Source organism: Camellia sinensis, chromosome 1 (assembly GCF_055761805.1).
Source record: "Camellia sinensis isolate YWXY chromosome 1, ASM5576180v1, whole genome shotgun sequence".
Classification (NCBI taxonomy): domain Eukaryota; kingdom Viridiplantae; phylum Streptophyta; class Magnoliopsida; order Ericales; family Theaceae; genus Camellia; species Camellia sinensis.
This window is the reverse complement of record NC_138961.1, coordinates 35,635,420-35,659,927: the sequence shown is the minus strand read 5'-3', so window position 1 is coordinate 35,659,927 and position 24,508 is coordinate 35,635,420. Positions and strand designations below refer to the sequence as shown.

The 24,508-nt window shown below is 39.9% G+C and overlaps 1 protein-coding gene across 1 annotated transcript; it reads right to left on the bottom strand.

Moving 5' to 3' along the window:
- Positions 1–3,033: 3,033 nt before the first annotated feature.
- On the bottom strand, positions 3,034–3,824 carry LOC145793278 (zinc finger BED domain-containing protein DAYSLEEPER-like). The gene is made up of 3 exons (XM_082876066.1): positions 3,431–3,824; positions 3,247–3,331; positions 3,034–3,151 (listed from the first exon to the last, which is right to left on the bottom strand). The coding sequence occupies exons 1-3, from the start codon at positions 3,816–3,818 to the stop codon at positions 3,139–3,141; spliced, it is 486 nt and encodes a 161-aa protein (XP_082732192.1). The 5' UTR covers positions 3,819–3,824; the 3' UTR covers positions 3,034–3,138.
- Positions 3,825–24,508: the final 20,684 nt, after the last annotated feature.

Here is a 24,508-nt window from a genome sequence, read left to right as displayed (position 1 = left end):
TGGGGCTGCGTTGCTTGTGGCCGCTGAATGGTGTGGACCTTGTTCCTCTATGGGACTAAATACACTTTCCTGTAATGACGGAAACCAATCTGCAGCTTCTCCCATTTTTGGTTTCATTATGTTTTCCACAACAACAACTCGATTCACTGTGTCACCATCGTCATTGCGTGGTTCGTTTACTGTACATCCGTTAGCATCGACACTGGTTGCGTGTTTCCATGGACCCTACTTGGCGGTTCCATTATGGCACTGTGGAATGGACTTACAGCCACCACCTTGGTATGATGATATGCCCCGAGTTGAAGCTGCGTTCCTAATCGACTGTGTTACTTCGTGCGCCTCGTACTCGTCAACCTGGTCCTCTAACCGTGCTATTGTTGTTTTCATCTTGGACAGGAGGGCATTTAAACATGAAATTTCAACGTCCTTTGAACTGATGACACTATCGAACCCCATACACAAATTTGCAGCTTGCAAACCAAGTGCGCGTTCTATGCTTGTATCCTTACCTCTAGTTCATCCACACGTTTCGATTTCTGTCTCAGTTCGTCTTCCAGCTCTGCTATTCTTTTAAACGCTTCTCTCATTTTATCACTATCACTGACTGTTTCTGGATCCTCATCCTCAGTTGGTTGCGTGGTTGACAAATCCAGTAGATCCGAAAATAATACTGGCCACCCTTCACCTCTAACAACCACGCCCAAACCATGCTTCATAACACACTTGCTGCCTTCCTCGTGGGTGTCTGCCTCGTCCATCCTTTTTCCCTTCTCGACATGGCCCCCTGTAGGTGAGTCCACTCGCCAACAGTCAAAATTGGGCTCTACAACATCAAAAACAACATCCGTATGTGGCACACCAGCACGCACTGACACTGGTTCTACGTCCAACAATTTGCCTTCTGTCCTTGTACATTTACCACTAACTAATGTCATACCAATTTTGTACCATTCAACAATTGCACCCTCTAGCTTATTGCACCTCACCTGTCAAACATCACACAAAATTTTTAGCCACTCCACCTCGTATTTTCCAATAAAAACATTCAAATCATCCTACCGTGTCATACTTGAAATCGTCCTCCGCAAGTCAAGTCAACCCCTTTCATTTTTGTTGTCAAAGTTGCAATGTTCCATTTGCAGAACCGTAGTAGCACATTGTATCATTCCGGTTCAATGAGGTTTATGTGTTCACATAAAAAAAACTACAGTACATTGTAAACACATTCATGAACACTACATACGTGCTACTAAACTAATTGACACATGTCATTAACTGAAAAATTCATACTACTTCAAACATGTCACATTAACTTACGAGCAAAACAACAACACATCTGATTACCCTTTTCGGTCGATCATGGAACTCGTTCAGTAATGCAATTAACGCGGTCCGTATTGCAGTCGTCCAATCATACAACTGTATCGTACTTAGTTTGTCAGTAACTCAGACAAACGCCCAGCCAATTGACTCTCCGGTCGTGTTAAAAAACAGTTTCGCACATATATACAATAACAATAGCTTTGCGGCGTCTTCTGCGTCATTACGACTATTGCCCTGTACTGCATCGTCTAATAGCTCCTTAATTTTTTTGCACGATATCCTTCCCACAATGTCACAGCGACGCTGAATAAAATCGGACGGTGGCCTCGACCATGAGCCAAATCAAGCTGGTCCACGCCACATTGGATGCCAAAAATTAGTTAGCTATCGTTTCGGCAAAGTGGTACGCCTTTTGCCCCCCGATGTAGAATTTTTCGTCCTCACGATTGTATGTTTGCATTATACGAAATACCGTCTTATCACATTTTTTATATGCATTCGGTGTTAGGTTGTTTTTGCGGATGGAATTAATCATTGGCCAGAACGGTGTTCTTCGCAAGTGTCGTTCATAGGATTCTCTCAAATTGATTTCCATCACGGTCTTGATAACCCCGTTGATATTAGAATGATACATCAAACACGTAGTGTCGACTACCGGTTTCTTCATTACATGAATAATTTGCTTTTTCCCCTTGAATGGTAACTTGCCCTGTCTTTTGACTACCATCAGGTCCGACGTGAAATCAGAATCCCCCATGTCACGTGCCACGCCACTACACTTCTTATGTGGCGACTGCCTCAGCGTCACACCTGCATCAATAACCAACACCATTTAGTTCACAAACTAAACACAGTGTTGCACGGCAACTACATGCATTTTGCAATGTCACACTTCCACAACCAACAACAAAAGCAACATAGTCACATTAACATTGTCCCCTAACACCAAACACACATGTCCAAATCATATGAATCCTAAATATGTATTTCACTAACGATATACGTAGGAATGGCAACGGGGCGGGGCAGGGCCGGGGACTACTCCCCCCGTCCCCGAAACTTATATACGCCCCCGTCCTTGTCCCCGATCCCCGACGGGGACCCATAGCTCGGCTCCATCCCCGCCCCCGATCGGGGATCGGGGATCCCCGACCCCGAAAATCCCCGGTGGTAATTTTTTTTTTTTATATATGTAAAAATCTGTAAATAGATTAAAAACATCCTGAAGCATCCATTTTTACAAAACATCCTGAAAATCCATTTTCATCCTGAAACAATGGATTAAAAATCTGTAAATTGATTACAAATCTGAAGCAACATTATCCGAAGCAACATTTTGTTGCCAACATACAAAACATCCTGAGGCAACAAAAAAATTTGTAAAAATCTGTAAATGTAAACATCCTGAAGCAAAATACAAAACATCAATAAACATCCATTTAAATCCTGTAGCAACATCCTAAAAATTCAGCATCCATTACATCCTGAAAATTCAGCATCCATTACATCCTGTAGCAACATTATGAAAATTCAACATCCATTACAACATGAAAATTCAGCAGTCCAACAAAATAACACAAACAAAACATCATGTAGCAACAAAATAACACAAACCAAACATCTGTCCAGCAGCCCACACACACAAGAAAATTCAACAAGTACTAAAGAGAATAATTAATCCCAAGCATAACCCGCAAAGGATGGGTTACCCAAAAATTGAAATTAAAAAAAAAAAAAAATATCCATTACAACATAAAAAGGCAAATCCATTGTTTCTTCAAACCCATACAAACCACACAACTTCCATCATCTCCTTCAACTTGAACTCCTGTTAAATAACAAAAGGAGAAAAACAAATAATTAATACTAATAATAAAATGTAAAAAAATATTAACAATTAAAACAAAAAAGATGACAACTAACACAAAAGTGGCACATGACTGATCCGACTCGATCTCATCATCATCATATATAGTTACATAGCCCACCGATTCCAATGTTGAATTTCCTAAAAAGTAAAGAATATAAATTCAATAGTGAAATTATTCCATGGTAATATAAATAATAAAAAGTGAAATAATAATATGTAAATTGGATAAAATAATACCTTTCATCTCTTCACCCCACAACCAACTTTGTGCACACATTAATGCTTCTAATGTGTTTGGATGAAGTCTACTACGATGTGGACTCACCAACCTTCCACTAGTACTAAATGCTGACTCAGAAGCAACAGTGGATACAGGAATAGCTATAATGTCCCTAGCTATTGCCTGTAAGGTCAGATACTTTGGTCCACTAGCTTTCCACCAATTCAAAACATCAAAACCTGAAGTTCTTGGCAAAACATCATCTTCTAGATAATGGTCCAACTCTGATCTTACATTCTTCATTTTTTTACTTCTCTTTCTACTAATAAACAAATCAAATTCTGAAAGGGTCTCTGTAACAATTTCTGGATGAGCAGAAGAGTCACCAACAACATCGGTCTCCATACCAACTCGATGCGGATACTCTTACAACAAATCATAACAAATATGATGAACCCTATCAACTTCATCTTCAGCTTTGTCTCCATAAAGTTTTTCAAAATAAAACTCCAATACACTCATCTTATACCTAGGATCAAGTACAACTGCAACCCCAATAACACCATGTATCACTAACCAATATTTATCAAATTTTTCCACCATTTTTGATGCCATTGTTCTAATCACTTCAATTTCACAAGAGAGTCATTGAGACAGTGTCATCCTAATCTCACATAAAGCTAGGAAACAAACATTGACTGTGAGATACTTTGTACTAGAAAATAACTCAGTGATAGAAAAAAAAAATCTTAAACCTCCCACTAATCTCTCTAGCAAACTCCTATTCTTGCTCAGTTGGCACAGTCTTATATTGGGGCTCTCTAATTTTCAACCTAGAAAAGACATCCTTATACAATAAGGCTGTCTGAATCATCAAGTAGGTTGAATTCCACCTAGTTGCACAATCAAGTCCTAATTTCTTAGTATATGGAATACGCAATTGGTTGACTGTTTCTTCAAATTTTTATACTCTTTTTGGTGTTGCTTTCCAATAAGCTACACTCTCTCGAATTTTCTCCACCCCAACTCGTATGACATCCAATCCATCTTTCACTATCAAATTCAAAATATACGCACAACAACGCATATGAAACAAAGTACCACCCAACAAAAGCGATGAATTACTTAACTTATCCATCAACATGGTAATCATGGCATCATTTGTGGAGCAATTATCAACAGTAACAGTCGAGATTTTTCTATCAATATTCCAATCCATCATACACTCAAGCAAAGTATCACAAAGAACTTCTTTTGTGTGTGGACATGGAACATAAATAAACCTAAAATATGATATTCATAAACAAGTATTAATAACATGCAAATTGAACTGAATAAGATAGAATTTTTAAATGATTTGCAAATTTACAAAAATATACCTCAAAATGCGACTTTGCAATGTCCATGAATCATCAATAAAGTGTGCGGTGACAGCCATGAATCCTTTCTTTTGATTGTTAGCAATCCACATATCAGTTGTGATTGCCACCCTACTTTTATTATGCTCCACCAAACTCAATGTCTTCACCCTCTCATAATCATAAATCTTTAAAATATCACTCTTTATCGTATTTCGAGAAGGCACTTTAAACAATGGTCGAAGTGCTGCTGAATATCGTTTAAAACCAACATGGTCTACGATAGAGATGGGATATTCATGCAAGATTATGGCATGTGACAACTCTTTCCTAGCAAAATCTTGATCAAAGATATAAGAATTCATTTTTGGAATCTCTCTACTAAAGTTGTTAGTTAACACTTTTTGCCTCATGTCCATCACTTTTTTCCTAGTACAACTCTTATGGTGATCATGCAAATGCCTTGTTCCATTTTTTGAATCACCTCCAAGATGTTTATTACAATAATTACATATTGCCTTCCACACCCCATTGACTTGTTATTTTTTAAAATGTTCCCACACAACACTTAGTTTTCTTTTAGTTCCTCCACAAGTAGTATTAGACTCTTCTAAATCAATAACATGTTGATTAGAGAGGGGAGACGGTGAGTTCATAGGTGCGTTCGTAGCTGGCGATGAATGTTGTGACGCGTCACTCTCAAATGGTACTTGAGAGTTAACGGGTGCTTCAGAGTTAACTGGTGCTTCAGAGTTAACATCTGACATTTTAACCTTTATAAAAATAATATGGATTGAATTAATATAAATAAATTAAGTACTCATCATCTTTTAAACAAATTATGACATGATTGAAACAATTAGAAACAATAGTCTGATTGAAACAAATTAAGTACTCATCATCTTTCTCTTAGAAACAGTAGTGTGATTAGTGGACAACACACTAAGCAACTGTTACATGAACAATAACTTATAAATATGCACCATGAGCTATATTCATCACTTTTAACATAGTCAGCTACAGAACATACCAAGAGAAAATGTTTCATAGTCAGCTACAATGTAATCCAACTAACAGTACTAGAATGTTTAGTTCTTAGATTAGATCCTTGAGAAGACAGTAAAGGGGATGTGATAGAGTGTTCAACATGCATTACAGAAGATGCAATACGGGTTCTCCGCTAAATAATAGTTAGAGAGACTTCTAATCCAGAAGAAAACTCATTATTTAGGATACATTTTTCTTTCACATGCATATTTTAAAATATTCTTGATGAAGTAATTTTTAAAATGAAAAGGCCAGATCCTTGTCATCAGTTACAAAAGGAAAAGCAAGCAGGTTCTGTCTGTGAACATTGATTATCACTAATGCAGCAAAACATGATTTGTGGCAATAATCATTTTAACAAAATGCAACCAAATTATATCTTCCATTAGTTCAAATAATCACTGTCAAATTGTGTCTGATCAATATAAGCTCCACATGCAAGGAAGCAATAGAATCAAAATACCTCCAGTCCGTAGAGTTCAAGCAAGCACTTTGACTGCAGGTCCTCTCCTCTACTTGATGGCAATTCTGGTTCAAATTTAATCATAAGCAATGTCTCAAAAAATAAATAAATAAATAAATAAACAAAAAAACTGAACTACTGTAGAGACCATATGCAAATATTACTAATTGATTGATTATTCTGATAAGTAAATTACAGATAGAGCTAGTCAAATGGTGTTGAAGGTTAAAAAGACATGAAAACAAGCAATAAGCAGGGCCAGTATTCAAAACCAACACCTGCCAAATTAACCCCCTAGTCATATTCAAAAAAAAATTAAATAGAAATTCTGAGAATTCCAACAAATCTAGCTAGTTTCGTACACATTCTGCAATGATGATATCACAAACCCTTGTGCACTTTGGCCTAAAAGAGGCACTGAACAACAGTTCCCAACCTAGATGTAGTAATTGTGGTTGTCATTGCATTTTAGTAAATCCATTTTGGCCAATCCTTATTAGTACTTCACTGAAATATAAAAATATTATAGTAATCCATCATAACTAATTTTCTAAAATGTTAATTTGTTTCTTCTAAGAATGAGTTCAAATTGTAATGCTTAAAACAATGAAAAAAAAGTGTTTGGTTTGGGTTAAAAATAATCACTTACGGTTGAAACCTCAAAAAACTAATTACATTGTAGATTATCAAACAACACTAGATTTTCACCACACAAATAGTGATAGCCAATTTAGAATTTAAATAAAGAGAAAAAGAAAACACACCCAACAATACTGCAAATACTAGATTTAAACTATTTTTAGTCTATAGAGTACATGTTGACATACATAAGGTAATTTTCTACAGAATATGTCATTTGGATCAAAACATTGTAAATGATGTTTTAATTCTTAAATGAAAAAATGTGAGACCCCTCACCCTTAATACAACCCCTCTGAAAATCGTATCAAATATCTAATTAATCTCCATGCAACCAAACAGGAAAGAAACTATTTGTCGCATAATATTTTATGTAAATAAAAAATAGTCAACTATAAATGCTATCATATAGCAGGTACCTAAGCATGTCTGGATCAGGACACCAACAATACTAAGGTGAATTCAAAATTGTTATGTATAAAAAATCTCCATCCTTGTAGGGAAGAAAATATTGTAAACAAGTGTGACAGATACTCCCTCCGCCCTAAATTATTTGATCAACACAGTAAACAAGAACTTAAAAATAATATATTTTGTAGCAAAATTTTCACAAAAAAAATGGTACCCTTGTCATTTTTAAAAAAAAATCGAAAAGAAATTATAGGGGAGAGAAGGGAAGCTGGATTCCCTTGATCATTAAAAAAATAGAGAGATCATCATCTTAATAGACAGATTATCAATAATATAGACAAATTATCAATAATATCAACAGATCAAACCTGATGTGAAAGATAATGATCAACAGATTATCAATAATTCACAAGCACAGATTATCAAGGTCTTGAGGTAGATTTGCATAAAAAATACAACTGATTATCAATATAAAATAAATAAATTTAGAGAGAAAAAAAAAACAGATCTATATTGTATTTTTTACAAATCTATACTCAGATCTAAACACTCAGATATATATATATATATAATATACATATATGTAAACCTAGATCGAAATCCCTAGAGAGAGAGAGAGAAAGAGATACCTAAACAGAGATGGGAGGCGCGGTGGTGACGGAGGGAGGATCGCCGGTGACGAAGGGAGGCGCGGCAGTGACAAATGAAAGAGAAAGGGACAGACCAGTGGCGGGCGAGAGAGAGAGAGAGAGAGAGAGAGAGGAGCGGCGTGTGAGAGGCTTTGAGTGTGTCTGCGAAACCCTAACAAAGACAAGCATATGTATATATATATATATATCTAGGGACAAAACGGTCATTTTACCTCGGGGACCATGCGGGGCGGGGGCGGGGGCGGGGGCGGGGTCAGGGTCGGGCCAGGTCTGGTTCTGAAACACATATCCTCGTCCCCGGCCCGTAAGGGATATTTTTTGGTGAATAACCGCTGAATTCGGGGTCGGGGGGTCGGGTCACCGTCAGGCCGATTTCAGATTGCCATCCCTAGATATACGTTTAAAATACCCAACAACTATTTTTCCATTCCAAACCATTATGTGCCGTGTACATGCCCTTAACAATGCATATTATGCATCAACGATACAACCCCACGAATGCTAGCAAGTACATTAAACAACAATGTTATTCAAATAAAATTCCCCAACACAGCTTTCAAAACATTCTTACTACACGAATTTACGTATGTTAATAATTCCCCATATCGTACCTAATATACCAATCTTAACATTCCACAAACACAAACACACTATCAATTTTAAACAACAACAACAAACTCAAATACTAATCAATTGCCCACTCAGACACGGTAACATCATTCTAATTACACGTAAACCTCTTTTCCTTTCGACATTCAGTTCAACAACAACAACAACATTACATCCCCACATTATTGTTATTACTATCAAACAAACAACTTCACAAATCAAAAAATGACAGTAACACATTACACACCTCTATTCCTTACGGTCATTTTCAGAAGTTTCCATACGTAACACCGACTTTCAGTCCACAATAAACCTTAATGCAAACGCAGTCTGATGTCAATGTCAACAATCCCTTTTCGCTTTAACTACAATGTGTTTACAATGAACGTCACCGCGACTGTTGGCTACACATTTTGTACTAAGCCAGTGACAATCCGACGCTTGGCGAAGTAAGGGTAATATGGGGAGACCAGGTAGGTCTTCGATCCTGATCATACACGTGGCAATTAATATTGGTTGTTATAAGATCTGAGTAGTAGCAGATCAACAAAGAGACGTACAGTGACGTGGCTTCAACGGTTGCTCACATTTCAAATTCGAATATAAGGGGGAAGCCTAACTGCAAGTGAAGGCGTAGTGGAACTACTTATAAGGTAGCATGATCAGCAACTACGGAGGAGCAGTTCGACGGTTTGAAGTACAATTCGATGGTTATCTTCAGAGAGTATAAATAGCAGGAAGGACTTCAGAGAAGGGGACAAAGAAAAATCTAAAGAATCACTTTACATATTCCAGTGTTATTTCCTGTCCTTTATATTCCTGTATTTTAAGTTTTTGCGCTGCACTTCATTTGTAGGAGTAGTTGTCGAGTATATTGCCGCTGTAATTCTCTACGGAACTGAGATCATTGTAAGTTCTTTTTATACTAATGAAATACTCCAGTATAGTTAACTGTTCTTATGTTCAAATTTTCTGAAGTTAAATTACCAGTAAGCCACCAGTAAAAGTCCTCTTTATTGAGGCCGAAAGAAGCTTAACACAATCGTCTGAATAATTGTTTGGCAATTCTGTAAGGACTGATTGATCCTTGCTGGCACGCTCATAATTACGAAAGTAACCTTCGAAAGCCAAAAAAGCCAACATATATTTTTGGCACGCCCGGTGGGACCTTTTAAAAACAAAAATGGCTAGACGTAAGAGACAAGGAGAAAATGAACGTTTGGAAGAAGGCGTGGAAGGAGAGGTGGAGACATCCAATCCAGAGGATAATGTGATAACACATCCTATGGAGACTCCTATCCTATCGGAACCCATGGTCGAACAGACCAATACTTCAGAACAAATACCATTTGTTTGTAATAGTGGACGAGACCAAGGAATTGGACCATCCAGTATCCCATCTACTCAGTCACACAATCCGTGGGGCGGCTTAATAGATGCCATGGGACAGCAATTAATAAACACAATGGAAAGGTGGGCCGTATCCTTTTTGGATCGAATGAATAACCACCAACCAACGAATGTAAGACACATAGAGGAGGTGAATGTCCCTCAGCAAAGATTGGCTAGAGACAAACAGCCTATGCAAGCTAATGGACATTCTAATGGTCAAACCAGTAATCAGATTCATGAAAGATTACCACCTCAGTCTTGGTACGAACCCATTTCGAGGCTTGTAGCAGGCCAGAATGCCTCAATGTTTAACAGTGAAGCCATGCAGATTGGTGGATCTGGCCCGGTACAAGAAAATGGCATAAGAATGAGTCCAAATCCCACATTCGAAGCCATACCTGGCACCAGGGGGTACAATAATCCCGTATTCGAATTTATACCCGGGGGGTTAGAAGGTTTTCCTACAAGTGGAAGGGATACAATACCTGTTCCAGCACCTTTCGTGGGTCCTTTCGCAGGACAGGCTCAAAGAGGTTACCTACACCCCCAACAACACTCTCTACCACAGGGACAGCCAGTCCCAAATGTACCACCTTATGGACCAAGAGGACCACAAGCACAAGGTTGTCCACCAAATCCTGTGTTTGTTCCCCCAATGGTGGTTCAGCAGGCGCAAAATATGGTCCCTAGGGACCAGATCACTGAGATAGTTAGGGAGTTGTGTGGACCAATGGCTCGGGGGGTCCAGACCCCTGTGTATAGAAAACCATACCCAGAATGGGTCGATAGGGTACATGAATATCCAAGAGGTTTCAGGATACCAGATTTTGTCCTCTTTTATGGGAACGAAAACCAATCCACGATAGAACATATTGCTAGGTTTGTCGCTCAATGTGGTGAATTTACCAATCATGACTATATAAAGTTGAGACTATTCCCAAATTCTCTAACCGGAGGAGCATTCGTATGGTATATTAACCTTCCACCTGGCTCCATCCAAACTTGGCAGCAAATGGAAGAGGCATTTCATGCCCAGTTTTTCCAATCAGAGCCAGAAGTTTCCATGGCAGACTTGGCCAGATTAAGTCAAAGGCCTGAAGAGAAGGCCACTCCGTTTATTTCCAGATTTAAGAGGGCTCGAAATAAATGTAGAGTAATCTTGCCAGAGACTGAATTTGTAAGATTGGCCCAAAATGGCCTAGAGTTCAGGCTTCGAAAGAAGTTTGATTTAACAGAGTTTAGAGATTTAGTGGAACTGACTTATAAAGTATCTAGATATGAAGCATTACTAGAAGAGGAACAGGATCGAAATAATGCATCATATAGGACATACTACAAAGATCCCAATTATGAGATTGATGCAGCAGAGATTGTGGGAAAAGAGCCTATGATCTGTGAAGCATTAATCCATAAAGATACAACAATTGACCAGCAGTTTAAAAAGAAAGATCTCCACAGGAAATATTCTTTCGACTTAACTAAGGCAGATGACATTTTTGATCATTTGCTTGCGGCCAACTTCCTTAAGTTACCAAAGGATGTTAAAATTCCATCTCTTGATGAACTTAAAGGAAAAATATTTTGCAAATGGCATAATTCTTGGTCTCACTCGACTAAAAACTGTGTTGTTTTTCGAGACAGGATCCAAGAACAAATTCGAAAGGGGAGTTTGAAGTTCCCAGCCAAAGCTGAAAAAGCCATGGGGATCGATAGCAATCCATTTCCAGAAATTGGAGAGGTGGCAGCCAATGTCATTATGTCAGACTTTCAGAACTTGTCTCTGAAAGAATTGGAGGAAGTCAATGTATAGATGCATGTGGCCAACCAGACAGCAACCAAAAAAGACCTTAGAAGTCCACCAGCCATGGGACGAGAGTTCCCACATCAGAAGGAAGACTCTGATGAAGAAGCACTGGATGATGATTCCCTAGAAGCAGCCGTGATGCAACGAATGTGTCCCAGGTGCAGACTGAGTTATAAGTGGTTGAAGGGCCTTCCAGTCGATGGGAAGCAGTATTACAGGGATGTGCAGAGGCGTCCCAAACCAACCAATGCTTATAACAAAAGGCCGTATCCGGCTAATGTCAGGCAGCAGCCATTAGTGGTTGAACCTGCAGTTGGTAGAATGTATGCTAAAGGCAAGAGGCCTTTCTATGAGTCCAGATCTCCTAACTATTACAGGTTGGAGAGTAGTCATTCTGAAAGAAGGTTGGAGAAGAGTTCAGGTTTTGGTATTAAAGCCAGGAATTGGCCCCTTGGGCCAGCTTCACGAAGGACAGAAAATGATCACCATCACCAAGAACCTGAATCAGGCTTAAAGCTTGGAGACAGGGCCAAACAATTGTCTTCACAGCCAGCCTCGAAGGTGACCTTGAAAGAAGAAAGAGGCGGTTCAACGTCTGGGTCAGTAAGTTCGTGGGTACCTAGAGTCCCAGATTGGTTTGTGATGCAAAACAAACCTAGGGAAATGCCTTCCCAAAGGAATTTTGGAAATCAAAGTAGGATGGTTAAGCCTCCTTTGGTGGCCCCCAATAACTGGGTATTGCTGAAACACCCAAGAACGAAGGAACCAGATATGGTCCCCGTTATTTCCAGATCACAAAGGAGAAAAATTCAGTGTAGGTACACCCAATACCAGAGAAACCTGAAAGAAAGTGGAGAGAGTTCTTCGATGATCCAGATAGGAGAAAAGAATAATCGAAAGTCAGACCATAATTCAAAACTAGTTATACAAAACGAGGTGGACCGCAGCAGAGAACAGTTGGCCAAGGTTCATTCCGAACTAAAGGCCAGAGAGAAGGAAAGTCTAGCAGGGATGGAGAAAGCTCTGATGGAGAGTGGTAGCGAAACGGAAGGAGATAGTGGCGTAAGCCGGAAGAAAGAAATGGTGGAAGAGGAAATGTTCGAAGCCTTCATGGCTGAGAAAACATTTCTGGTTGGAAAGCCAACTGAGGAAAATCATTCGAAGGGACCCGTTAGCAATGAAATACCAGAATGCATCATGCAGGATGTTTCTGAAGAAATTGACCAAGGTGACCAAGAGGGAAAACAGGTATAGCCAGCCATCCAGTTTGGCTCGTTTCCCCCAGTATCAGTGAACATGGTACACATACTACCACAGGAATTCCAAGCTGGAGATGAGAATCAAGCGGGGCAGGAAGCAGATCCAATTTCGATCTCTAGTGAAGATTCACAAGCGAGTATGGTGCAAGATAATTTCGAAATGGTTACCCCGATGGAAGCTGAATATGAGAGCGAGGAAGTGGTAAGCATTAACCTCTCGTATCCATTTGAATATCCCTCGAATTCCATGACGCAGCATGTTAAGCCTTTGTACATTAAGGCCTTCTTCGATGGGGTTCAGTTAAACCGAGTCTTGGTGGATAATGGAGCGGCGGTGAACTTATTACCGAAATCTTCCTTGAAGAAATTAGGGAAGAGGAATCCCAGGTTGATCCCAACCAGTACAACCATCGCTGGTTTTGCTGGAGACAAGCAGATGGCCTAGGGAATTCTACCCATCAACCTCAGTGTGGGAACCAAGGACTGCATGACGGCGTTTTTCGTCATCGATAGCAATGCAAAGTACAATGCCTTACTTGGTAGAGATTGGATCCACACTAATAAATGCGTGCCTTCCTCTCTGCATCAAAAAATGATAATAGCTCTAAGCAATGGGAGGACGGAGGAAATTAATGCAGATCCTCAACCTTTCGTAGCCTGTGCTGATTTCGCAGAGGCCAAGTTGTATATTGACGGTGTGGCACCGCTCAGTATACTGATGGAATTCGATGGTTCAGCCGAAGAAACGGCTGATAAGGAAGTAGCACGCCTGAAGCATTTAGTCCAGGAGAGTGCTGGTGAAGAATTAGAGGTTAAAGATGACAATGATGCCTGGTTATAGGCAGCAAGATGAAGCACCAGAAGCCAGGCCTTTGGCTTTAATCAAATTTTCAATATTGGATATAAAGTCAATAGTCCAGAAAGTTCGAAAGCAGGAGAAAGAGGTCATGATGATTGGCTGCAAGCGGGAGCAGCAACAAGCCAGAGTTTTAACTCTTGATAAATACTGTGCATTGGACATAGAAACAAAGGTCCAAGAGATACAGGAAGAAGAATCCTTTTGGACAGATTTTGTCCATGAGGAGGAAAATAAAGAGGAAGAATCAAAGAGCCTGGAACCAAAACACAGCAAGGAGATTCCTGCGGAGTCAGAGAAGATCAAAGAAGGGGTTCCAGTAGGTACTCAGATACAAGACCCCTTAGAAGAAATAAATTTGGGGGAAGATTCTATACAACAACCCATTTATATAAGTGCTTGGTTGAGTTCTCCCGATAAGGACCAGTTGTTGGTTATTCTAAGAAGATATAAAGATTGTTTTGCATGGTCATACAATGAACTACCAGGATTGGATAGGTCATTAGTGGAACATAGGCTTCCCATGAAGCCTAACTTTAAGCCATACAAACAAAAACCAAGAAGAATGGATTCAGAGGTGATCCAGAAAGTCAAGGAAGAAATTCTTAGACTACTCAAGGCAGGCTTTATCAGAACAGCCAGGTATGTTGAGTGGCTATCTAATATTGTACCTGTAGTCAAGAAAAATGGCAAAATGAGAGTATGCATTGATTTTAGAAACTTAAATCTGGCAACTCCAAAAGATAAATATCCTATGCCTATAGTAGATTTGTTGGTAGATAGCTCAGCAGGACATCACATTTTATCAATGATGGATGGACACTCAGGCTATAACCAAATCTGCATTGCGGAGGAAGATGTTCACAAGACAGCATTTAGGTGCCCTGGGAATATTGGGACCTTCGAATGGGTTAAAATGCCGTTTGGCCTGAAGAATGCTGGGGCCACATATTAAAGGGCTATGAACACTATCTTTCATGACCTTATTGGTGGGTATTTGGAATGTTATATTGATGACATTGTGGTTAAATCCCAATCCATGGAGGAACATTTGTTTCACTTAGAGGCAACCTTTGAAAGAATGAGAAGGTTCAAATTGAAGCTTAATCCTCTTAAGTGTGCTTTTGGCGTATCATCTGGAAACTTCTTGGGCTATGTAGTACACAAGAAAGGAATACAGATCGACCAGAATAAAGCCAAAGCCATCATTGAAGCCAGACCTCCATCAAGTAAGAAAGAATTACAAAAGTTCCTTGGTCAGGTTAATTTTCTTCGAAGATTCATTTTTAACACTGCAGGGAAAACTAAAATTTTTTCTTCTTTATTAAGGCTGAAAGATGAAGAGGAATTTGTGTGGACAACGGAGCATCAAAGTGCTTTCGATGGAATCAAAGCCTACTTGGCCAACCCTCAGGTACTGATGCCACCAAATGGCGTTAAGCCTTTGAAGTTGTACATAGCCGCAGTAGAAGATTCATTGGGAGCTTTTTTGGCCCAAGACAATGAGGAAGGCAAGGAACAAGCTGTGTATTACCTTAGTAGGTTTTTAAATTCTTGCGAATGTAAATATTCAGCTGTAGAAAAGCTTTGCCTTGCATTGTATTTTGCTGTAATGAAATTAAGGTATTACTTTTTGCCTACAACTGTCTTGGTAATTGCAACCACAGATTTGGTTAAATACATGTTATCTAGACCTATGTTGAGGGGAAGAATTGGCAAATGGGTATTAGCCTTGTCAGAATTTCACTTAGAATACGTGCCCCAAAAGGCAGTGAAAGGACAAGTTTTAGCCAATTTTTTGGCAGACCATCCATCTCAGACAGAGGGACAAGAAATAATGGAACTCAGTATGGCTAGTGTCGAACCATGGCAAATGTGGTTCGATGGATCAAAAGCCAATGGCCTAATTGGAATTGGTATAGTAATCAAGTCACCACAAGGAATTGAAACCACACATGGTTTCAGAATAGATGGAACTGCTTGTTCTAATAATCAGGCTGAATATGAAGCTTTGATAGTAGGATTGGAAATTCTTATTGGATTACAAGTACATGCAGTTGACGTATTTGGAGATTCCCAATTGGTCGTTAACCAAGTAAAAGGGATTTTCAAGTGTCAAAGTATAAGTATGCTGCCTTATTATGTCGTCGCATTACATTTGCTCTCTCAATTTGAAATAGTAAATGTAACTTATGTCCCGAGATTCTTGAATAATAGAGCTAACGATGTGGCGCAGAAAGCTTTGAATTTCAAGAGTAAAGATGGTACCCATTGGGATGTAAGCCAAACGACATACCAAAAACCTATACCTCCTTTGAGTGAGAGGAACATGGTCCTGGAAATCAACTATAATGATCTGCAGGAACAGGATTGGAGACATCCAATAATACAATACTTGGCTGGCCCATCCTCGAAAGCCATCAGAAGAGTTAAATTGCAATCTATGCAATATATCATATACAACAATGATCTCTACAAAAGAGGGGCAGATGGTCTATTGTTAGAATGTTTAGGGCCAAAAGAAGCATTAATACCTATGGCTGAAGTTCACGAAGGTATCTGTGGTGCACATCAGCCTGGCGTAAAAATGAGATGGCTGCTTCGAAGACATTCCTATTATTGGCCGACTATCCTTAAAGATTGCATAGAATATGCAAAGGGCTGCCAGGCATGTCAAAAGCATAGTACAATATGGCATGTGCCCATAACTGATCTACATGCAGTAGTAAAGCCTTGGCCATTTAGAGGATGGGCCATGGATATGATGGGGAAAGTACACCCTCCCTCTTCGAAGCATCATTGTTTTATTTTGGTGGCTACTGATTATTTCACCAAATGGGTTGAAGCCAAACCATATAAAGCTGTAGATCAGACGGAGGTTATTGGGTTCATTAAAGATTTGATCCATAGATTTGGCATCCCACAAACGATAACGGTCGATAATGGGACTGTTTTTGATGGAAAAATGGTAAAGTCTTTTGTGGCTGAGTTCGGGATTAGCCTTGTGAACTCCACTCCATATTACGCACAGGCCAATGGTCAAGCTGAGTCATCTAACAAATCCTTAAAAAAGGGAATACAAAAGGTTGTGGAAGATAATCCGAGAGATTGGCACAACTTATTGTTAGATGTATTGTGGGCTTATAGAACTTCCCCAAGATCAAGCACAGGAGTCACTCCTTATGCCTTAGTTTATGGGCATGATGCAGTGTTACCAGTGGAGATCAATGTTAAATCCTTAAGGGTAAGATGCCAAAACCAGTTGGATCCTGAGCAGTACTATCAAAGTATGTGTTTAGAATTAGAAGATATAGATGAAGCTAGAATCTTGGCATTAAATAGCATTCTCTTTCAGAAGAAGAAAGCAGCCAAAAATTATAACAAGAAAGTCAAACACATTGGCTTCGATGAAGGTGATTTGGTATGGAAGACAATACTCCCAATAGGGATTAGAAGCCATAGATTTGGCAAATGGTCACCTAACTGGGAAGGACCATATCAAATTCATAGAGTCTTGCCTTTTGGGGCATACCATTTGAAAGACTTAAGTGGTTATGTGCATCCCAAAAAGATTAATGGCAGATATTTAAAACCTTATTTTCTAACTATTTGGGAAACACAGGGAATAAAATAAACAGTGAATACAAGAACATAAACAAGGAAATGCTTTATAAAGAGTCGAGTACATTGTGCCACAAGTTGGCCCAAAAATCATTACAATGTTTTAGCTGTTTTTGTACAACAGATTTCCTATTTGTAAATGATGCAAACAGCTGAATAGCTGTAGTCATATCTCTCTTTTGATCAGCCAGTCCTTGATTGGTGATTTGCAGTTTGAGGTCAGTTCGGAGTAAAGCTTGATTCACTGCAGAAAGCTCCTCTTCGAGTTGAGCCTTCCTCTCCAGCAATTGAGTTCGGAAGTGAGAGGCAGAGGAGTGTTGTTCCTTAAGCGTTGATACTTCAGTATGCACTTGAGAAACAAAACTTTGATCTCTGACCAATTTCTCATCTGCGGCCTTAGTAGCATGACAGACGCTGATGTAAAAATCAATGGTAGCTGCTGCCTGGGATAGGTGGTTAGAGACATCCATACCAGACTGCTCAGCAAGTTTGCAGCATTGAAGAAACCCGTTTTTTATTATAGGCCTTTGTAGAGCCTCGAAGGGAATCCTCGAAAAAGAAATTAGTAGGTCTAGGCAGGTGTCCAAGTCTATCGAAGGCACAGAAGGTTGGCTGCTAGAGGAAGGAGAACTCTCAAAGATTTCCAGCAAAGAATCAGCTAAAACTAATGGCTCAGTCTCCTCATCGAATGTCGGAGAAGTAGAAGTGATGTCAAAAAGACTAGCTAATCTTGCTTCAAAAATATCAATCTCATCAGTAGACATGAGGGGAGCAGAAAGAGTTGCCTTGGGAGACACAGAAGATTGCATAACAACAGGAGAAATGGGTGGAGCATCTTTGATGGTCTCCATGGTCCTGGTCACCAATGAATCAAGAGAAGGAGGGCTGGAGCTAGGTAAAGATGGTGAGTCACGAATTGGAGAGCTGTCAGCACTCATCAAAGACAAGGTAGCACTTGGAGCCTCCTTGGAAAGGGAGAGAGGAGCAAGACTCAGTAAAGAAGTAGATTGAGGAAAGTCAAGAGTCATGTAAGAAAGATAAGGAGCTAAACCAAGAGGAAAAGCTACAGGAATGCTTGGCCTCGGGAAAAGGGTAGAAAATCTAAAGCCCAAAAATGGAAGTATGGTCTGAGTAGTCCCTGTATCCTGCGTCTGATCTGCCTCGAATGAAACTGAGAGAGGTTCCATCGGGAAGATGAGCTCAGAAGTTGCTACTGCATGAGGAAGAAATATAAGGCAATGTCAAATCTTGATACCAAAGGCTAACAGAGGAAAAAATCGCAAAAAGCATAAAATTACCTGCTCCAGAAGTATCGGCGATAATGGGGGAACTGCGAAGGGTGTAAGCTCTGGCAGTCTGTTGTCTTCTTACAGTTTCCCTTTGTAGAGTGTCAGCAGCAGCAGGTTCATCTCTCAGAAACTGTTGCTGCCGCCTCTTCTTAGCTCTTTCAAAGACAATCATGGCTTTAGGATGTTCTTGCTCTATTGTCTTGATGGCTGCTTTTTCGATGATATCTTCGACTGAGATAGGAGCAGGAGCAGACACCTTTTTTCTCTTCTCTATGGCCTTGGCGATTGTCTCAGAATCAGAATCTTCGACCATATCGGAAGGAGAAACAGTCATCTTTCTTTTCCTTTTCCTCTGTATTGGCAGGGTCTGTTTTTTCTCAATTTCTTTCTCAACTTTTCCCTCAAGTTCTTCAAGCTGCGATCTAGATTCCAGAGAAATGAATTCATCTTCTGACTCTCTGGCAGTTACCGAGTCGGATGAAAAGACGATCGCCTTCTTCTTTCTTTTTAAAAATAACTCTTCCTCTTCATCTGATCCTTCCTTTTCTTCCCCTTGAACATTGGATGTTCCTTTCTCAAGTTCAAAGAGGCTCTTTTTCTTTTGTGATGGGCCACCTCCACAAAAGAAGAATTAAAGATAAGGCAAAATGCATTATGAAAAACGAAAGAAGAAGAGACAAGAGTATACCTTTCTTCGAGGCAGCCCGAGTGACTCTGGGAGGAATTGAAGCAGCAGGAGCAGCATGTTCCAATTCAGAAACAGTGGAAGAAGTGACCTCTCCGGTTTCTTTGGGCTTGGTCACATCTAACACTGTTAGTAGGCTTAAAGGTGGAATGGCCAGATAAATCTCCATGTTAGTCACCCACCAATTTTGGTACCTCTTCAACACGGTACCTTGAGGAATGAAAGGGGTGTATTCAAAGGTGGCTAAATCATCTACAAATTTCAAAGTTGCCTCTTCTAGCCTGGACTTTCTAACTTTCAAATCCCTTCTGGTAAGGCTGAGATTTGTATTGCTGCAGAGAGGTATTGGGACTCCTTGTGTGAGGCCAAATTGTCTAGCAAACTGAGCTGGACAGTAAGGTTCAGCAATGCATTTGTAGGCCTTAGGGTTCAAAGTCCCGATAAATAATTCTCTGGGGATCAGAATGGAAGCCCATATATCCTTGTGGATAAGTGAAGTACAGGACTGATCACTTAAAAAATTCCTCAACCAAGATGGACCAATGGAAGGTTCAAAGGGACGAAAGCGGTAAGTAGGCAGAGAGGCTGGAAGCTGGTGAAAGAAAGAAAAGTAAAAAGCAAAGGTAGAAGGGTAAAGTGAAGCATTGGCTATCCTTATGCCATGAGTAAGAGGGTTTGGCTCGGAAAATTTAAGGCATTTGGATTGTAATTCAGTAAAATAGGCGAAAAGCCAAAACTGAAGAATCCAGAATGGCCCCCCTTGATTAGCATCTAAGGGTTTCTCACAAAAAATGGAGCAGACTCTATATACATGCCCTAGAACATGTGGGGCTAAGGCCACTTTCTTCTGTAAAACAAAGGCTTTGGCAAGAGGGGCAAATTCAGGCATAATTCTTTGAGAGGAAGTGCAAAAAAGGAATTTACAAAGCCAATACAACAAGAAAGAAAAAAATTCCCTATCAGTCACAGGGCCCTGTCCTTTATTCTCAGCCCTAGCGAAATCACTATAAGACGAGTTAAGAGAAGGGAGAGAGAAAGGGACTGATAAGTCAGGATAGTCTGGCCCAAAAGGGGTGCCAATGGGAGATAGTCCCAGTAAATGGCAAATATCAAGAACAGTAGGGTCCATCATCCCACATCTAAATTGGAAAAAGTTAAAAACAGGATTCCAAAAACATAGGGCAGCAGGAACAAGGAAGGGGTCTTCTGAAATAGTTACCCTAGACAGTCTGAGAGCATCGAGAAGGCAGAGTTCTTGAAGGTCTAGGGTCCTAGCAGGAATAACCCGATCATACCATTCTTGCCACTCTGGTCTCACCGTGGACCAGCATCGGTGGGGGCGATTTACTCTCCAGTTCCTCCAGTCAAGACCACCTTCATAGAGAAGACATTGGTTTTCTAGTCGGGGATACAAGGCTGGGAGTTCAGTGAGGACCTCTTTGAATATGGGCCCAAGCACGTAGTCCGATTGCACATGGCGTCGAGGAACAAAGATGCATCCATCAATAGCGCTCTTCTCCCCAGCTTTGTACTTTTCGCATTCTGCATCAATAATCCTCTTCAGGGCCACAGATGGGCTCATACGCTCTACGACTGATACTGAAGGAGAAGCCATTGACAGTATGCTTTTCTTCGGAAAGGAAGTAGAGAGAAGCCGACGATCGGTAATAAGAGGGGTTTGTGCGATTAGAAGAGCAAGTGATTTCAGAACGCGAAACAAAAGGGTTTTAAAAGCTCTCGCATTTAAAAATATATTACATGAGCTGTTAAGTATTAAAAGTGCGAGTACAACAGCTTCCTCCAACATTGATGCTTTTGGAGGGAAAAACAAAGCCCGGTTGTTAAGGCTAGCTTCGAAGTAAGATATTTTACTTCGAAGCCGAGTCAAACGGCTTCGAAAACAGAAAAGCCAGCTTTGAAATGGGTTGCCCTACCCAAGAAATAAAAATACTCGAGTATTTATTTAAAAAAAAAAAGGGGGGCTTAAAGACCTGTTTTTAGAGTTTCTTAACAAAGATAATGTCCTTTGAAGCAAAACTTGAGTTTCTTTAACAAAGGTAATGTCCTCTGAAGCAAAACTTGAGTTTCTTTAAGGATGGGATTTGGTGTTCGAAACATCAAAAGCAACGATGACAATGACTAGGTATTGACTGTGGTCAAAACAAGTTTTGAATATAAGATTGTTAGATTCGAAGCACTGTTTCCAATTGAAAATCAGCCAAAACTCAACTCCACAAATTGGAAAGGTTACGATTGGCTCATTTAGTGTTTTATTTAAAACAATTAAGTCCAAATTTAAAGGATGAAATTGTTCGAAGTTCAGAGTTGACTTTTAAAACACAAGTAAAAATACAAGTGAAGACAGAGTCAAACAAAGACAAATTTTGTTCATATTAAGATCAGAGTGATTACATCAGCTGACCCTATCTCGGTATGAACTCGAGTTCATAAAAATAAGGAATGGAATAAATAACAAGATCATGAAATTTGGACCAACAATGGTCAATGAACTTTTGTTCTTTCCTTATTCTATCTTCTAAATTTTCTACCATCGGCTGCATGAGTTGATGTGCTCTTACTTCATAGTAGAGCTCTTCAGCCTTTATTTCGAAGGCCACTTCTCTTAACCCTTGTTCCAATTCATCAATGTCTAAATCATCCCAATAGGCAGAGTCTTTATTCTTGAAATCATTAAATTCTTCCATCAAGTTCTCTGCTTCGTATTGAGTATGAATTCGAAGGGACAAAAGCTGGTCTAACGATTGTGTAGTAGCCATAGAATTGCGATGCCAGTGAAGGAGTAATGGAAGTTGGTCTAGAAACATGTGAAGTTCTGCCTGAGCAAGGGGATTAAGGACATGACCCCTAGTCAGAATATCACAAGCCCATTGAAGGTTTGTGAGAGGGACTTCATCCTCGAGTACATTGAAAGGCAAGTGAGAAAAGGCTGCAAGCAGGAGTAGAGCCTGTTTCCGCTCAGCTGAGGTAGGAGGAGGTGGAGGTTTATAAGGGGGAAAGACTTTCTCCATGGATAGAGCAATCTTTAGTTTCTCTGTCCAAGAAAGAATTGGTGGGGGAGAAGGTGTGCATACTTCAACTTCGGGGGACGAAGAAGAAGATGTGGACGCTTCTGTTTCCGGGGATGATACGGGGGCAGAAGGAACAAAGGCATTAATATAATCAAGCCAGTCAGAAGAACAGAGCTTCGCCTTATGGGCTAAGAATGATGGGTTATACCCTTGTGCTTCTTCTGGACGTGGGGCAGTGTGCACTATCTTTGTAGGCATGGAAGATGTATACCATGCTACAAGAAGATTCTCCTCCAGACTACGTCGATGGTCAATAGGCACATAAGGATAAACAACTGAACTTCGAGCATAGGAGGGAAACTCTAAAGGGTCAGTGAACTCAACAAAATGGTGGTTGATTCGCTCCCTTAAATCAGGAGTCTCAGGTACTGACCAGTTTGTCCAGTCAGAACTTCCAGAAGAGCCAGAAGAGGAAGCAGCTGCAGCTTTATCCCATACAAAAATTTGCGAAGAAGAGTTGTTCAAATCCATATTTGTAATTTTACGAATCAGAGGTTTGAGAGCAGATTGTTCGAACTGTAAAAGTAGGTCAGAAGGGAAAATTCTTATGTCTTTGATTTTAGCCTTCTAAATCAAAGGATTAAGAGCAATGTGTTCGAAATCCAAAGGTCGGTAATTTGCAAAGGCGTCCATGACCTGAATATAGAAAGGTGAGTAAAGGTGGCTAATAAATGCATGCTTTCGACGAGGAATAGCATCGACATATGACTCTTCGTATGCTTCATCATTGGAAGAAAGAATTAATTTGGCCATGAAATGTATCAGTCTGTTCGAATAATAAGACAGTTAAAGTACTTAAGGATCAAGACGAGAGTATTAATACAGATGGTGTATGACAGTTGCATTTTTGGGAAGATGCAAAACCCATGCACGTTCTAAGACGTGGGAAAAGGGACTCTGATCCACTAATATCACCAAGTCTTGGGCATATTACTGCGGGGGGTAATGTTGGCTACACATTTTGTACTAAGCCAGTGACAATCCGACGCGTGGCGAAGTAAGGGTAATATGGGGAGACCAGGTAGGTCTTCGATCCTGATCATACACGTGGCAATTAATATTGGTTGTTATAAGATCTGAGTAGTAGCAGATCAACAAAGAGACGTACAGTGACGTGGCTTCAACGGTTGCTCACATTTCAAATTCGAATATAAGGGGGAAGCCTAACTGCAAGTGAAGGCGTAGTGGAACTACTTATAAGGTAGCATGATCAGCAACTACGGAGGAGCGGTTCGACGGTTTGAAGTACAATTTGATGGTTATCTTCAGAGAGTATAAATAGCAGGAAGGACTTCAGAGAAGGGGACAAAGAAAAATCTAAAGAATCACTTTACATATTCCAGTGTTATTTCCTGTCCTTTATATTCCTGTATTTTAAGTTTTTGCGCTGCACTTCATTTGTAGGAGTAGTTGTCGAGTATATTGCCGCTGTAATTCTCTACGGAACTGAGATCATTGTAAGTTCTTTTTATACTAATGAAATACTCCAGTTTAGTTAACTGTTCTTATGTTCAAATTTTCTGAAGTTAAATTACCAGTAAGCCACCAGTAAAAGTCCTCTTTATTGAGGCCGAAAGAAGCTTAACACAATCGTCTGAATAATTGTTTGGCAATTCTGTAAGGACTGATTGATCCTTGCTGGCACGCTCATAATTACGAAAGTAACCTTCGAAAGCCAAAAAAGCCAACAGCGACAACATTGGGGAACATTCAAATTAGGGTTTCCATAATTTAGGGTTACCTTCCCTCAAATATTTCTGCCCTTTCCGCTTTCAAATGTAGATTTCCTTTTCGAAACCCCAAATCTTTCCTTCAATTCAGCCTCACTATCGCCCAAGAAGGAAATAGTAATGCAACACCATAGGAAACTGATGTCCTAGTTCCGCAATTTAACACAGTGTTAAATGACGAAGCTTGCCCATT